The sequence below is a fragment of the Vigna radiata genome, chromosome 10 (genome assembly GCF_000741045.1).
Source record: "Vigna radiata var. radiata cultivar VC1973A chromosome 10, Vradiata_ver6, whole genome shotgun sequence".
NCBI classification, from domain to species: Eukaryota; Viridiplantae; Streptophyta; class Magnoliopsida; order Fabales; family Fabaceae; genus Vigna; species Vigna radiata.
The window spans coordinates 2,925,203-2,942,507 of record NC_028360.1 but is presented as its reverse complement, the minus strand read 5'-3'; the positions used below and the strand labels follow the sequence as shown (position 1 = coordinate 2,942,507).

The following is a 17,305-nucleotide window of genomic DNA, read 5'->3' as shown; positions in this document are numbered from 1 at the left end:
ACTAATTCTTGTGTGCTTTTACAAAAGGACATCGCTGAAGAATATTGTTGACTTATGTAACATACTTTCTCCGTAAGCTTACATGCCATGTACAAAAATTTGTGGTACGTGTCATAATTTATGACATAGAGTGATTAAATTTAAGAAAAAATATATTTTTGAGAAGGTTCGTCGTGGAGTCTAAAATGGGTATAGAAAAGAAGGACAGAGGAAAAAATACAGTGAGTGGTGTAGTAACAAAGGAAGCAAGAGATAAGAAAAAAATAGAGAAAAATGAAAGAAGTGATAAAAAAAATAAAAGTAAGGGTTTCGAAAGACAATGCTACCCTTTCATGTGTAATACTAATATAGCTAGCTAGTTGGCCAACACATGGATGGAACCACCACTACATCCCAATTCTGAAAGCTTTACACGCTTTTAACACTCTCTAGAAAAGTGGTGTTCTTTTCTTTCTCTGAGGACTCCTAGCTTTTCCTTTTTCCCATTCTCTTCTTAAATCCATGGACACAGCTCAGTGGGCACAGGTACACACAGAACTACTTTTTTCTGTTTTCTTTCCATATAATCATGAAAATCTCTGCTGGGGTTGTGATTTTCAACCATAATTTAGATTATTAAGTTTTGGGTTTGGGAAATTATTTTGATTATATTGTTAGTTCTGAGGGGGGGAAGTTAAGTTTCACTTTATCCCCAACTTTTTCTCTGATGTTCAGCTCAACCCTCCACTAAATTCAATTTTTGTTGCTGTCTTTTTAAGATCTTTCCCTCATTTATTTTTATCTGCTATTCAAAGTACTGCACCTTTCTTTTTCCCATTTTTTTTTCCTTTCCACCATCTGATAAAGGATAAAGGACCCAAGATAAAGTTAACATATTTGTTTGTATCATCCCTCAAAGTGTTGTAATAAAAACACCTGTCTTGTTTGTTTCCTTCCTAGACTCTCCTTTTGAATTCAGTTATGGCCTTTTGCTCTCCTTTTGATTTTATTGTTTTGAAATTTGGATATTTTTTCAGGGTATTGGAGTTGTTAAACCTATGGAAGGTTCAAAGCCTCCTCCTATGTTGGAGAGAAGGGCGAGGCCTCAGAAGGATCAAGCTTTGAACTGCCCAAGGTGCAATTCCACCAACACCAAATTCTGCTACTACAATAACTATAGCCTCTCCCAGCCAAGGTACTTTTGCAAGACATGTAGAAGGTATTGGACTGAGGGTGGTTCTCTCAGAAACGTTCCTGTGGGTGGTGGCTCTAGAAAGAACAAGAGATCAACTCCATCATCAGCTCCATCACCAGCATCATCATCAGCACCAACAAAGAAGCTTCCTGATCTCACACCACCAAATTTCCCTCAATCAGCTTCTCAGGACCCTAAGATCCACCAAGGCCAAGACCTTAACTTAGCATACCCTCCAGCCGAGGACTATAACACTGTGTCTAAGTTCATTGAGGTTCCTTACAGCACGGAATTAGACAAGGGTAGTCTTCAAAACGCCACTTCCTCATCAACACCGTCTCAGTTGTCTGCCATGGAGCTTCTCAAGACCGGGATTGCTTCCTCAAGGGGTTTAAACTCCTTCATGCCAATGTATAATTCAACTGGGTTTCCTTTGCCAGACTTCAAGCCACCACCTGGCCTTAACTTCAGTCTAGAGGGCTTTGAAAATGGTTACGGGGGTCTTCAGGGAATTCAAGAGGGTCCTACTGGTGCAAGGATCTTGTTTCCCGTCGAGGATTTAAAGCAGCAGGTTCCAACCACAAATGAGTTCGATCAGCAGAATAGAAGTCAAGGGGATTCATCTGGGTATTGGAATGGCATGTTAGGTGGAGGATCGTGGTAGATATTTAGAGAAGAAGAAGAAAAAAAGAGAACAAGGGTTGCTGTTTTAGCCTTTTATTTTATTTTTTCTTTTCTTTTCTTTTCTTAATGGGGGGAGTGTGGTTGTGTTTGGAGTGATCAGAACCACTAACAAAATAGGGTACATGGCTGCTGTTTCGCTTCTTTTTAATCCATTTCAATTTTTGGTCTTCTTTTCCTTTCCCTGGTAGTCCCACTTTGATTGTTGGCTTTGGTCCCAAAGAATGTGGCTGTATTTTGAAGCTACCTTGCATATTTTTATTTAGGTTAAGCATCAGGAGCATCATAATCAAACTACACATTTTTCATTTTTGGCTTTCCCGTGAGAATAACGCTTATTCTTGGGGGTTTTCACCAGGATCTTCGCGCACGGTTTGCTGCTACCACAGCAAGGAAAAGGATTCCCATCAATACAATTGTCAGGTACCAAGAGAGTTTGGTCGGTCATGCACAACCTTCAGATTTAATGCACATATTTAACCATCACTGATTTTGGTTAAAAAGGGCTTTTAGCAACAACTTAGCACAAAATAACTAGTTTTTAGCGTTTGTATTTGGTTGATTTATATATAGTCCTGAAACATAAAGTGAGTTGGAATGATGGCTGTCAAATCCTTTACAGCAAAAGTGGTCTAACTCTCTCTTTTCCTCTCTCTTTTCCTTTCTTTTTGCTTGCCAACCGATCAGAAGTGTCAGATCTTAACAGTACCGCTTCGTATTTCAGATTCTTCCATCCCTTCAGCTTTCACCCAGCAACCAAATAAGATCTATAACATGACAGTAATAATACATTGGTACGATCCATGTATTAATTCTACTCAGCTAACCACCTTTATTAATAATATATAATAATAACAATCATACATTATGAAACTGCACTTTAACCTTCACCTTTTACGAAACCCCTTGCAACATAGTTTCTTCCATGTCTTAAGCCGAATGCAACCTAGATGTTTTTAAGAACCATAGTTGGTCCCATGTTTTTCAGTAACAGTCCCCTTCTGTTGTCGATGAAGCTTCGCCGAGTCACTCTACTCTGGTCCAATTTTTGAACATTATTATTTTATTTATACATCTCCCACATGGGCTTCTTTTCCCTTTCTTATATTGAAAGCCAAAGAAGCTGGAGCTTGACTCTGGTCTCTCCTTTTCCAGTGGAGGGTCCTACAAACATTCCTCTTGGTAACCGTGCAGGAATATTATCATCCACTGCGAGTGTCCTCCTCCATGTAGAGATAGACCTCGTTCACTTTATCCAATATATTAATAATAATAATAATAATAATAATATAATAATGTACCACCCTAGGTAAATATTAATTCATGTTGTTGCCCTTGCTTGCTTCTAACGTGTTCAGCATATGCATATATCTCTTTTTATTATACATCAAAATTCAACAACTGTGCATCGTGGTCTTGCAGGAATCTACCTCTTTCTCATTGCCAAATTCAAGTCATATATATTATCTACTCCACAAAACATCCACTACCAATTCAACAAAACAATGTCTGTTTGTTGTTGCATTTATTCATTGATTTGGTGTGTGTGGTATAGCAGTATCTATAGAATGTACTGTCATTCATTTGGATTAACGTCGGTACTATATACATTTTTGTAATCCTAGAGAAGAAGGATAGTGTACTATTTTTAGGGTTTAGTAAAAGCACGATTCATTGATCTACAAGGGAAATTCTCATTCCTTGTAACTAAATCATGTGGGGAGAATTGATGTATGTAGACATTGGATGATGAAAAGGTAGAGGAGGAGGCTTTCAACCTAGGGCTTCTCTCCAATCATGACCTTTTTACATTAGGGTTTCTACGTACTAGACAGACCCTAACATTAAGGACAGAAAGGGTAATTATTCACGTAGCTGCGGGACCATATATGTGCAAGCAGGTGATCATTCATTTTTCTAACGAAATGATGTTAAGAAATGTACACCTTTGGGATCGTATCGAAGCAATTTGTTTGGCTACATATGGCAACATTTTTAAGTCAAGACACAAGAAAGAATGGGCTATACCTAGCTGCTTTGTATAAATTTTTATTGCAAATCCAACTAATTCCCTCCATTGACCAATATAAATAATTGTTACATCCTTCTTACCCGAATTTACTCTCTGAAAGATGCTGCTCAAGATATATGTACATAGCTTTCGCCAGGTTTCTGATGTTACTTCATACACATATCAACAATTCTAGCTACCTTATTATAGCTTTCTAGATTGCTATAACCATCGTGTTTATGACCTGTGATCAGCCTGTGACTTAACAACACATTTTAGATATTTCTCGAATGCTTCCTTTAATAGTTCCTATTCTCAGTTTCATGCTTCATTTATTCAACCATTATTTTCTTTTCAAATAAATGTAGTTCATGTTTAGTGACTAACACGCTGGATTCAACTCCTTCTCATAGCAAAATGAAAAACACAGTAAACTTACATGTGAGGTGTCTTGAATTAAGGAAACGTACATTCTAAGAGGACTGAATATTTTTCATGTGAATGAAATAACAAATTCATTTAAAACTTGAATGAATAACATTAAATTTTGAGCATATTCATAGCACAAGTTTGAATTTTGAAGCAGACACTTTCAAATTTCGTTGGTAGCACTGAGAAGATCAGGAGATGGAATCTGAAAATTATGCGCACTGAGTCTCCATTTTGGACTAATATGACAAAGGTTTACAAGGACAAGTCATGAGTTGTAATTAACTTTAGTTTGTCCACCAAAGGTTAAATCCTCCTTAAACTTGCCTTGTCAACTATTCAAATGAGTACGTAACATTGTTCGCATATTCGTATCCACGCATTTGGGTTTCTTTATTGATTTCTGGATTAAAATTATCTATTTAATGTAGAATTATTTTTTTATCATTAATAACAATTCTGAAAATGAAATGTTATGTTTTAATTAATAGATATTCTTTGTTTAAATTTATGATTTTATTATGCCTATATATAATGGATTGGATTGTATGACACAATGCGTGAATAATCGTTGTTGTTAGATATAGAGAAACTCTCTCATTTTATTGCTCGTGATTCCATTTGAATTCGTTTATTCTTTATGTATCTAACACTTAGTATAATATCGCTACTAATTAATAGTTAAGATATTAAGCTTGAAGAGAACAGTATAAAAATACAGTTATATATATACGGAGAGAGAAAGTGGGACTACGATTCTCGATTGTCCACTAGTAGTTTCTTTGTTGACCTTTACTTGATATAAGATACCATCATAACAAACCACAAACCAAATAAAAAACAACTTAAGGTAGTGTAATTATAACCAATATAAACTATAATATATATGATATTATGATGAATTCTAATTCCATTAATTTAACTATCTAAGTACTTCTAAAAATTATCAAATGTTTACAAAAGTATACTTATACTGGCAGAAAAAATAACCATAGTTCTCATAGTTCAAACAAATTATATCTTTTACTCTATTTTCGAAAAACACGTGTGTTGAGAAGACTGAGATTATACATCTATCATACCATTTCTAAAGAATACACTCTTATAATTATAAACCAATACCAATGTCTTATCAATTATGACTCGATAAATTCTTTATACCTTTGTGGTTGAATCTTATTTTATATTGAAATATTACACTCTAGAAATCTCCTTCATCACAATTAGATATATTTATCTATGTAAGTTGGATATTAAGAGAATCTAAATAATCTTATTGAATCACAATTTAATAAGCCCAAGATCAAAACTCGATGTAGAACTTCCTCTTTAGAAGTCACTACACTCATCTTTCACAGAATTCATCCATCACAATTGTTTTTGAAAATCATGAGAAGAGAATGTCTATATCTTAAACTACATTCTTTCCCTTTGTTGTGTATTTAGATACCACTCTTCCTTATACCTAGGAATGTTAAGAAAATATGCGTGTGGAGTATCCACGGATAAAATCCAAGGGTAGGTAGTTACTATCCGTGGATATTTACTACTCGCGGGTAACGGGTAGCGGGTATTTTAATACCCACTTCTAAACTGGTCGGGTACGGGTAGTATACTATCCGACTCACGGATACCCCCGCAAAAAATAATAAAAAAGACTAATTTAAATATTTTTAATTAGATTTAATTATAAAAAAAAATTATATTTTATTAGGTTAAATTTAATTAAACTAAATTTTAATTTATATTTAATTTATATTATATTATATATATTTTTTGTAATTTTATTTTAAAAATGTATAAAATATTTTTTGTGTTGATATCCGCATGTATTTTCTAAACGGGTACTTGCGCGAAAAAAAGATCAGATAACGGGTACAAATTTATTCGACGGATGGATTGTGGATAGACACTGTTTGTGTCCGACCTAATCCATTGTCATCCTACTTATACCTCACCAAAATAAACGTTTATCTTAATTATAAAAAAGTGACTCTAACGTATATTTCTCGATGATCATGATAGAAGTAATCTTTTATGTTATATATTATGCAAGGAATAACATTATATTTTAAACCCAACCAAGGTTGACAACTTAATCCCATATATTATTTCCTTCTCTAATAATATAAAGAGGATATTACCAATTTTTGCGGAGGGAACAAAAGCAATAAAAAGAATATGGGCCTAAGTTCATTTGTTGTGTGCTTTTGCAATTGATAAACTTGATAAAAACAAAAACAAGAAGAAGCTAAAACTCATCTTTATACATTACACACAGAATTCACCTTCTCTCAATAAAAAAAAAATCAACTTCAAAATATCTTATACATCTTCTCCATCACTTATAAAACGAATATTACAAGCTTAAGTGAATTATGCATCATCAAGCAATTGAAAAAAAAAGGAGTAATTGGACATATCTTAGTTACACTTTTTCTTTCTTTTAGTTTCTTTATTGTTATTTTATGAGAAGCATAAAGAATTCATGGTGCTGGTTCTTAAGCACATTTATTAATTGTATGTTATTTAACAATAGAAGGATATGTTATTACTATTTCGGCTTCTGATCCATTAATTGTTTCAATGTTTAATGTCACGGGCCATAATTTACTTTTTATTTTATTACTATTAAAATATTTTCTGCAAATATATTGTTGGAATTTAAGACTATTAGAGACAATTTTCAGATTCATGAAGAGTTACAACTATTCATGAAAACTTATTCATGAAGAGTTAAGTTATCATTCATGAACCGTTAGAATTATTCATAAAGAGTTACCATTCATAAAGAGTTACAATTATTCATTAAGAGTTACCATTCATCAAGAGTTACAATTATTCATCAAAAGTTATCATGAAAAGTTACAATCACTCCTGAAGAAATATAACTGATAAGAATATGGTATCTATTGGATTTTGGATTTGAAAGATGCCTGATCAACATCTATATAAAGGGATCTTATGCTCTATTGAAAGAAGAGATTTTATGAGACTCAAGAGATTTTATGATATTTCAGAGACTTTCTATCTACATCCCGTCATTCTCTTAACACACAAATCAATTCTTGAGAATCATATTCTTGTTTAACGGTAATAGTAAGAGTGAGTATCATCGTTGTATTTCTTCTTTGTATCTCAAAAGCGGATTTCGTGATCCCCTTCACTCTTATAAGGGACGAAATATTACTTTTAGGAAAATGTGTATTCACGTCTAGAATAAGATATCAAGTCTACATTGTTGTTCATTTTGTTTTCCTAAGTTCTTGAAAAATTGTTCCAACATATATTAGAAAACTGAATAAAAATGTCTGTTACAACATGTTTCCCCACCGTAATTTGCCTATCTCAAAAACTCTATTTTATTGTTAATAATTATGTTAAAATTTATATATATATATATATATATATATATATATATATATATATATATATATATATATATATATATATATGAATACATAAATGTTGTAAATATATTTTTTCATTACACACAGATAGGTAAAGATCCACCTTTATCAAATTTAATATAAAATAAAAACAAAATATTAATTCTTCTCTTCTAAAGAAGTAAAACATAACATTAATTTTTTTTTCATTAATAAAACTTCATATTTAGAAAATAATAAGCATATCTTATCTCATGTGGGTAAAATAAATATATTTTAGTATAATTGTATATTTTTAATCTGAGGTAGCATCCCATATATAATAACACTGCCTTTACCTTTAAGTCTAATCAATTTTAAATTTTAACAAAAAAGTTTGTGAATAATTTGATATATGTGATATATTAAAAGAGTCTTAATGGATAAAATTTAAAGATTATAAATTTATCCTTATATTTAAAAATAATATAAAATAAAAATTTAATGAGTTTAAATTAGTTATAAAAATAATATGTCAATGAATAGTTTTAAAATAGAAAGTTTTAAATTCAAATTAATTTATCTTTTGAAATATACATTAGAAAATGGAATGAGTGAAATCTAAAACTTATGTATGATGTGATTATTTATGAATTATAATATTTGAAATATGATTAAAATTAAATATGTTGGTGAATGGTGGTGAGGGACAAGAATTTTGAAAGAATATATATTATTAAGGATATTAAGGATGCAACTTTTGATTTTATCTAATATATATAATATAAGAAGATATATAAGAAGAATCGATTCCAACCTTATGCAAAACCAGATTAAGAACCGATTTCAAAATTGGCCAGAAAATGGTTCCCTCAGAGGAAGAACACGTGAAATTAACCTGAACAATAGTGTAAAATCACCTTTTCCACCTCAAAATCCCTCTCTTCTACTGAAATCCTTATATTGGAAATATTATTTACTCGCAAATTTATCTTACCTAATCCTTTCCAATAGAAACAGTTGGAAGGAAACACAACCTAAATCTTTTATTTATAAGAGTGTTTTCTATATTTTTTTGTTATAAACGATAACCTTGATTTATCTTTTTTTTTTTATCCCTAGGTTTTAATATATAATAAGCATAATAAAGTAACATTGAAGAAAAAACAATTTTTTTATGATAAATAAAATTTATGTACCTTTACTGTAAAATATAAAAATCATTTTATAAGATTAATAGTCAAGAGAAGAAATAAGAAGAATGCGAAGATAATAAATTCAAATATTGATCTAAAATAACACCGAAACTCATCCAAAATTATATTTAAAAATACATCAATATTTAAATGTCAACGTTAAATAAGATATAAGTTAATCATAACTATAAATCAAAATTAAATTAATCAGAGTAAATCTTAATGTCTAAATATCACAAGTAGTTTTAGTAATAATAAAATTATTATTTTTTATTAGGTAAAAAATATGTTGATTTTTGAATTTTATTTTAATGTTTATGTATTTAGTATAACTTGTCAAGGAATATATTATATTTTGTCTTTTGTTGAAAATATGGAGGCATAAATTGAATTGAGGGAGTTTGGCGTAAATCATAAAGAGGAGGTTTGAGGAAATAAAATAGTAATAAGTATAGAGATATGAGATTGAAAGAAAGTGCAATCAAGATAAATATCAAGGTTGATCCAAAAGAAAATTGCTTATAATAATTGCGTAAAACATGAAAAAAAGGATACATTTGATGCGATGTGAGTAGCATAAGCCAATTACTTAATTTTATGTAATTTTTTTAGCATAACACTTAAAAAAATGGAAAAACTATAAATAGATAGTTTAAATGTAATTTAGTGTTAAATTGTGAATATAATTTCAAATATTTTGAGAATGTGGAGAGGAAAAATGATTAATCCAATGTTAGTAATCACATATTTTATTGATTTTCTTAATCAATTCTTTCTACCTTTAGTAACTTTATTCCTATCTACATTTCTATTCATGCAAAACTTTCATTTCCATTCTCTTATTCATCTTTTGTTCTCCACTTTATTTTTTTATCAATCCATTATTCCATCTATAAAATCAAAAGTACAAAAAACATGATTGCTGCATAGAAATTCATGAATTATTGATTGAAGTTTATATTAAGAAATAATGCAATAATTTGAAGATATTTGGAATTCTAATTCATAATATAAATGAATTATTCATTAATTTTGTCTTGTTAGTGGATTCATAAAATGAAATCATATTAAATAAACCCTTGATATATGGAGTTAATTTGGTTAATTAATTTGAAAATAGTAAAATCTTGATAAACGTATGATATATAAAATCTAGTTAAATTAATTTAATAAAAAATAATAAGTATGGTCATCCTAGTTTAAACAAAAAAAAAAAAACCCTCTAAGATTCTTTTGCTAAAAAATATTCATTTTTGTATTTATTTTATTCTTATTAAACTTTTTTTATGTGTTACAAAAATTTTATAGTATTTTGTATTGATCTTATGATAAAAAAATAAAATAAAAGTACTTATATAAAATCAACCATAATTACGTACATAGATCAATATCAACACAAGAGCTATTCAACAAAAATGTAATGAAATAGATTTTATATGATTAAAAAATTTGAAACACTAAGATATGAAAATGTTCAATTTTTTAAAATCATCCAATCAAATAATTTAATATTTAATATAATAATTATTATTGTACTTTGTTTCTAAGTAAAAAATAATCATAATATAGGAAAATCAAATTGAAATTATATTCAAATTTTATATTAAATTTAAAATTGAAACTACTGTTTGTTAAAACGAATTAAAAGTATCACTTTAAATAGAAATAAACATATAAAAAATGGTATACATTAAATTTTAAAATTTTATCTTAAAAATAATTATCTATATTTCATTCTATTTCTAAAAAAAAGAAACTATTAAACAAATGTTGATATAAAAGAAAATTAAAATATTAAGTTTCCATTAATTAGAATAATTGATATAAATATTCTTGTAGATTGGTTATTATATAACTCATATAAAAAAGGCGTAAATAATGTTAATAACTGTATTTAAATATCTAATATAAAAAACCTTTCATAAACTTTACTCTTTTTAATTAATGTTATTACATATAATATAACATTTAAATGTCTTGTCAACTGTAAGTATTTAAAGGTCTTGATAATCTTACCGGTATCAAAATAAAACAATTCATCTAGGCTTAATTAAAGCAAACCAAAAAAATAGTCATAACTCACGTGACAATTAAATCCAAGTAATGCATAATTATGAAACTCTAACGTCCTGTGTAAATTACTTTGATTGGGGTTACGTCTATTTTATTTTATTTTTGTCTGAGTTGCGAAAGTATGGTAGATAGGTAGGTAAGAGATCAGACATACCCTTTATTCACCTTCTTTATATAAAAGATTAATAAAAGATTAATAGAAGAGAGGTTATTGTCTCTTTGTTTCCAAGGAAAGAAAATTAATAATAAATAATTGTATACAAACTAGTAAATAATGTATAATATATTGTGTATGTTATTGTTGAAATATTTATTCACGTTGCTTTAATATTTGAATAGCTTTTATTTACGAAAAATAATTAAAAGTAAAATAAAAATCTAAAGTGTGTATGTTATTGTTATAACTCGGATGATTGACTTTAATGATGTTATTCAATAGACTTAAGAAAATTAATATCTATTGTTGGATTGATAACGATGTTCTAAGATCAGTCCCTTAATAAATCTTCAATTGGGATGAACAGTCATTCTCTTTAGGTCTGGACTAGGAGGTGATTGACCTTAACAATATCACTTGACGGACTTGGGATCAGAACATTGACACTTACTGTGAGGCCAATAACGAGGTTCTAAGATGAGTCATTGGTCCGTTAAGTCTTCTATTAAAAATGAACCTGTTTGAGAATCCAAGTATGAATCTAAGTCTTTCATTTGGTAGAAATGAGAAAGTGGATCACCATATATGAAGACCCATTAACCAATTGTCTTAAAGTTTAGGTATAAAGTGATGTCTATCTTTTATGTAGTTGGGCTTAGGTCTCATTGGTGTTGTATCTCCCTAGTGAACCTGCTCCTGTGATATACCTAACAAGTGGTATTAGAGCCTATGGTTAGTCTTTGATAACTAGCTCAAACAAGTCTAGGTAAGTGTGTCCCGTTAAGATGAATGGTGGTACGAAGGAGTACTCCTAGTTAGGAATGCTTTTGCTAGAAGAGGAGTGTAACAATGTGGAAAGGACTCACCCCTGAGAGGGAGATTGTTAGGAATCCAAGTGTAAGTTTAAGTCTCATATTAGGTAGAAATAAGAAAGTGAAGCATCATATAAGAATGAAGACCCATTAACCCATTGTCTTAAGGTTTTGGGTTGAAAGTGGTGTTGATTCTTTATGTGGTTGGACTCAAGTCTCATTGGTGTTTTGTCTCCCTAGTGAACCTCCTCCCTTGATAAGCCTAAAATCTAACAGAACCATCATTCCCCTTAGACCTCGACTACTAGGCTTATGTCACGCCTAATAGTTTCACATTACTTAGGAGTCGAGGTCTAAGGCAATTTAAATACTCATTCCTCCCTCCACCCCTCAAATTTCCTTTTAAGGATAAAACCATGATGAACCACATGCTTCAAAGCGGACAATAACTTAGATAAAGAGTGATTGACCCTAACGATGTCACTCAACGTACTTGGGATCGAAACATTGGCACCCATTGTGGGGCTAATAACGAGGTTCTAAAGACGAACCATCAGTTCCCTTAAGCCCTCCATTAGGGATGAACAATCATTCTCCTTAAATCTCAAATAGGGGGTTTATAATTCTATCATGCCCAATAGTCTCACATCGCTTAGGAGTCGAGGTCTAAAGCAATTCAATTTTCCTTCATTCTTCCACCCTCTGAGGCACCTTTTAAGGACATAATTGTGATGGACACAGGTTCCAAAGCAGACAATACCTCAAATGATGGGCAATTGACACTTAACGATGTCACTTGGCGAACTTAGGATCATAACATTGACGTCCATCGCACTATTGATAAAATCCAAGGTTTTTTATTATTTATGTATTTAAAATAATTAAATATGTTTTTTTAAATTAGATAATTAAAAAGAAATTCATACCTACTCTATCATGATATGTTCAAATTTTAAAATATGCTAAGTTGACATCAAAATACATAAAGAAGAATATGTACATACAAATAACAAATTTAAACAATTTTGATATATGTGTATACTAACTTATGTCATTCAAAAAGTAATTTAGATAACCAAATTTGTTATTATCATTTATCTATAAGTGCAATAAGCTTATGGTTGAGGGTATCAAAATTGAAAGATAAAAGAAGGAGAAACACATCAAAGGACAAAGATATTGAAGATACCGAGAAATAAATTACTACATAGAGAATAAAAGTAAAATTAATATATGAAGAGGGTGAAAAATGATTGATATTTGAAGAAGTGTATTGAGAGATCATTTCCTTAGGCAAGTTCGAGAAGATGGACAACATGGAATACAATGAAAAGTTAATAGATGATAATTACTATAAAATATGGGCTGAGTATGTATAACTGATGCAACATGGCCAAGTTTTTATTTAAATTTATTTTATTTTATTTTGGCTTAACAATCAGAAAAAATTGAAAATATAAATAGGCTATTCAAATGTAAAAAGAGGTGAGAAATTATGGTTACAATTAAAATATTACAAAATAGAAAAAATGATAAATCTAATGATGATTGTTGCAATTTGAGTTGTCGTTTTAGTGGATTTATTTTTTCATTGTCTATTTTGCCTTGGTAATTTAGTTTCTTGCAATTTACATTTCTAGTTTGAGCACTTCAATTCATCTTCATCTACTTCATTTTTATTTGTTGCCATTTGATCTCCACACACCAGTCCACCTTTATATAAAAATACATAAAACAGGGTTATTGAAAAAAAAATGCATGAATTCCTTATTGAAATCCACATTAAAATGGAATTTAGTGAGTTAATATACTTGTGAAATTAATCCACAATATAAGTGATTTATACATCAATTTTATCTTAATTGTGTTTAATCTTAAAATCAACACACTGTAATTTAAATTGAAAAGTAATAGTTTGCTAGTCCAATTAAAAAAGAAAATCCACATCAAGTGGATTTAGTTTACATAAAAATATATTGAAAATATATAAAATCAAAATTATCGAAAAACATCTATAAACATAAGACTATCATATTTGTTTTTGTTGGATCATTCGAGTATCCATAATTTCAATGTAATTTGATTCCTTGCTTCCTTTTCTATTCTCCGTAAGCTATTATCTTTTAGTTTGTTCATAAATTTATGTTTCTTGTTTTTGTAAAACCTCCCCGAATGGAACCTGCGAAAGATACTCTAATGTTTAAGTCAAAAAGGGTCCAAGTGCTCAGGTATTAAATGTAGTAATCAATATGTCCAAATACCTTACTTGAACTCCTTATTTATATAAATTATAATGTATTTTTACTTACCATCAGCATAATTATGGCCCAATCACTCCTTAATAACAATTTCCAAACGAATTTGCACTAATATCTACAGGCATGTTTAACCATTCTAGTTACGTACTTGATTTGTCTTTCTAACGACGGTGGACCTTCATAAGGATTTGTCAAGGAGGTGCCATGGGCTTTCTTCATTATCTTAAGTGTTCAGATAGATCGAGTCGAGCTCCCAAAGTTATAATTAACCCAATCGATCCATGTTGGACTGGTCGAGTAGTTATTATAGACAGGCCCCACAAGCTCTTGTTGTGTAGAACTCACTACGATGGGGTTAACACTGCTCAGAAGTGAATTGGTAGTATCACTCAGGGTTAATATTTGATTGGGTAAGTTTAAAAAGTGATCGTTAGATCCCGAGGAGTTGTGACACCTCGCACCGCACATTGTAAGTTCTAACATCATATGAACGTTATATCTCCTCAACTGTTGGATGCATATCGATTTGAAGATTCATAAGACACAATTGTTGCCCTTCGTTTCCTATAAATAGGCTTAATGATGGCCTGTCATTTTCACCTTTCTTCTTATTGAGCTCTACACACACCGATTGACTTTTATTTCCAAGGTTATAATGTTTGCAGTCAACAATTCTTCTTCGAGAAGTCCACTAGGTTGGGCAGTTTGGGGTATGCCAATGATGCGTCTTCATCGTTGTTGCTCAGGTGATCATCTAGGAACCAAAGGTTATACGATTAGAGTGTGTGGTCAGTCAACACCAGCTCTATGTATGTAAATAATGAAGTTAAAAATAAGTAGACACTGAAGGGTTCCACCCAAAGTACGACTGGTAGGGTTGAAGTTGATGCATCAACTAAAGGGTATGAGTTGGACCTGCCAGAGATTCCAGGTTATGACTGTGCCTCTCATGATGTTCTAGAATATTGCACTAAATATTGATGGGAGCAACGATCTGGTGGTGATGGCAACCTCTTAGCCAAGGTTCCTAGCATAAGGAGTTTGGTCAAGCTTTTACAAGAAGAGCCAATATTAGAAGGTGAAGTAAAGCTCTTCTTCATTTGGGCCATCATGGAGATCGAAGAATAATTTAGGCCATGTATTTTGACCAAGTAGTGTAGGTTTGTTTAAGGCTTGTATTAAGGCCTAATTAGTGTAGGGTTTTTTCTTAGTTGGACATCCAAACCATATGGAAAACATGTGCCATGTTTCATGCTTCCATTGGAGAGGATTTTGCTTGAGTAGTGACCACATGAAACTCTAGGAATGAAGATGATTTTGCTTTATAAGTGGTCATATGTCCTTCCCTCATTGGAAAGGATTTGTTGATACTTGTCCACTCCTTAGAGGGCCTCCATTTTCAGCTAAGGATTGCATGGTAGAGGTGTCTCCTCTCTTGTAATCATGTTTGATTTAAAACTAGTGCAAAAACCCTGTTTAACGTCACCCCTTAGACGTCCGTTTCGTGAAAATCCGACGTCTACTATTGCACGATGACATTATTGTAAATAAATTGGAAAACTAGACGTCAACTTCGATGTCAGGCAACGTCTATGACATCATAGACGTCGGACCTGCCGCAAACTGACGTCCAATTGCCTGAGGTATGTGATAAGACAGTCCATTGACGTCGGTGATTCAGGGGACCGACGTCTACTAGGTTGTAATTAATGCTAAACATCAAATCCTAGGAGCTTAGACGTCGGCTAGAAAGGGCAGCGACGTCTACGTCACTGACAGGAAATCAAATGTCAACTGGTTCAGCTTTAGACGTCGAATAGACGTCAGATCCCGTGAAAAAGCAACGTCGATTGGGCTACAATTAATGCTGTTCACCTAATACCCCAGGCAATTAGACGTCACGTAGTCAAAAGCCGACGTCTAAGGCCTGTCTGGAAGGCGGGAAGACAAAAATTCTTCAATGTAGACGTCGGTTTTGAGGGGCACCGACGTCTACTTTCCTGTATTTTCACCCAATTCGCGGGTTGTAGACGTCGGCTGTTAGGGGCACCGACGTGAACTTCCCTGACAAAAACCAAAACGTCAATCTTTTCAGCTTCCTAGACGTCGGTTTCTGGAGCAACCGACGACCCATTTCAGTTTCTGATCGCGTCTTCATCTCTTCTCCTTTTTCTCTGCTTCTCCTCTTCTTTTACTCGCTTGCGCACCTTTACTTTTTATCTCTTGCTGCATTGCATTGTCGTTTCTCATAACGTCATTGTCTTCGTCCTCTCCTTTTTCTCTCTTGCATCTTAGGTGCATGGTTTCTTTTTATGCTTCCCGTTTAAACTTTCTTTAGTTTTTTATCGATTATCTTGTCGTTGAACTGATTAAAATTTGCTTTCTTTGTGTTGTGTTTTAGTGCAGTTTTGATCCTCTCTTTGGGTATCATAGTGCAACATTCTCCCTTTGCTGGTTTCCTCACAAGAAGAGTGGCGATCTTTTGAGTTTCCTAGTTCTTCCGACCCAAAATGGAATCTGAGTCCTTGTCTACTTCTCGACACCGTAATTTTTTTCTGTTGCGGTTGATTAATGGGAAGTAGCCATGGACCCAGATTCGATTTTGGGTTGAAAGGTGTTGACAAATTGGCAAGTGTACCAAATCGTACAAGTAATATAAATGGTAAGACCAAGTACCGTTTCCCAAGAGACTCGTATGGCTTCCTCGTTCGCGTGAATTAAAATAATAAGACTTGAGAAATTAAAATTTATAAATTGGGTTTGAGAGCAAAAATATTAACATGCAAAATAAAGGTTGATTCAATTGACAAGCGAAAACAATGGATGAATGGATGTTGTTGGGTACTAACAATTTCATCTATTCCGCTCTCTCTTACATACTACCCTTGAATATTAGATTTATTCAATTGTTATGCGACTTTCTTAGCCTCCCCTTAACTCGATCCCTCGGCGAAAAGGGCCTAATATTAACTACTAGCTTGCTATCCCTAGCCTCCCCTAGTAATTAATACCGCATTATAAACAGAAGTTAGCGCAATTGATCGTCCTACCCCTATCCCTAGGTGGTATTGCAAAATCAAGAGATTACTCACCAGTTTATGTCATTACTGTATGTCCCCATATCAATAACGACAAACATCAATATA

At 31.8% G+C, this 17,305-nt stretch overlaps 1 protein-coding gene across 4 annotated transcripts; it reads left to right on the top strand.

The window, feature by feature from the left end:
- Positions 1 to 304: 304 nt before the first annotated feature.
- Positions 305 to 2,163, top strand: LOC106774462 (dof zinc finger protein 1). 4 transcript variants are annotated; one of them, XM_014661462.2, is made up of 2 exons: positions 305 to 525; positions 1,017 to 2,163. In XM_014661462.2, exons 1-2 carry the CDS (start codon positions 502 to 504, stop codon positions 1,836 to 1,838), a joined length of 846 nt encoding a protein of 281 aa, XP_014516948.1. In that variant the 5' UTR covers positions 305 to 501; the 3' UTR covers positions 1,839 to 2,163. The 4 variants fall into 4 exon arrangements, with proteins under 4 accessions (XP_014516948.1, XP_022642629.1, XP_022642628.1 ...); XM_022786908.1 differs by having other exon boundaries at positions 305 to 793; XM_022786907.1 differs by having other exon boundaries at positions 305 to 902.
- The last annotated feature ends 15,142 nt before the right edge of the window (positions 2,164 to 17,305 follow it).

Bases quoted from the DNA above. Each gene is read 5' to 3' on its own strand.
- LOC106774462 (XM_014661462.2), top strand. From the start codon at position 502: ATGGACACAGCTCAGTGGGCACAG. The intron at 526-1,016 runs GTACACACAGAA...ATATTTTTTCAG, and splicing joins ACACAGCTCAGTGGGCACAG to GGTATTGGAGTTGTTAAACC.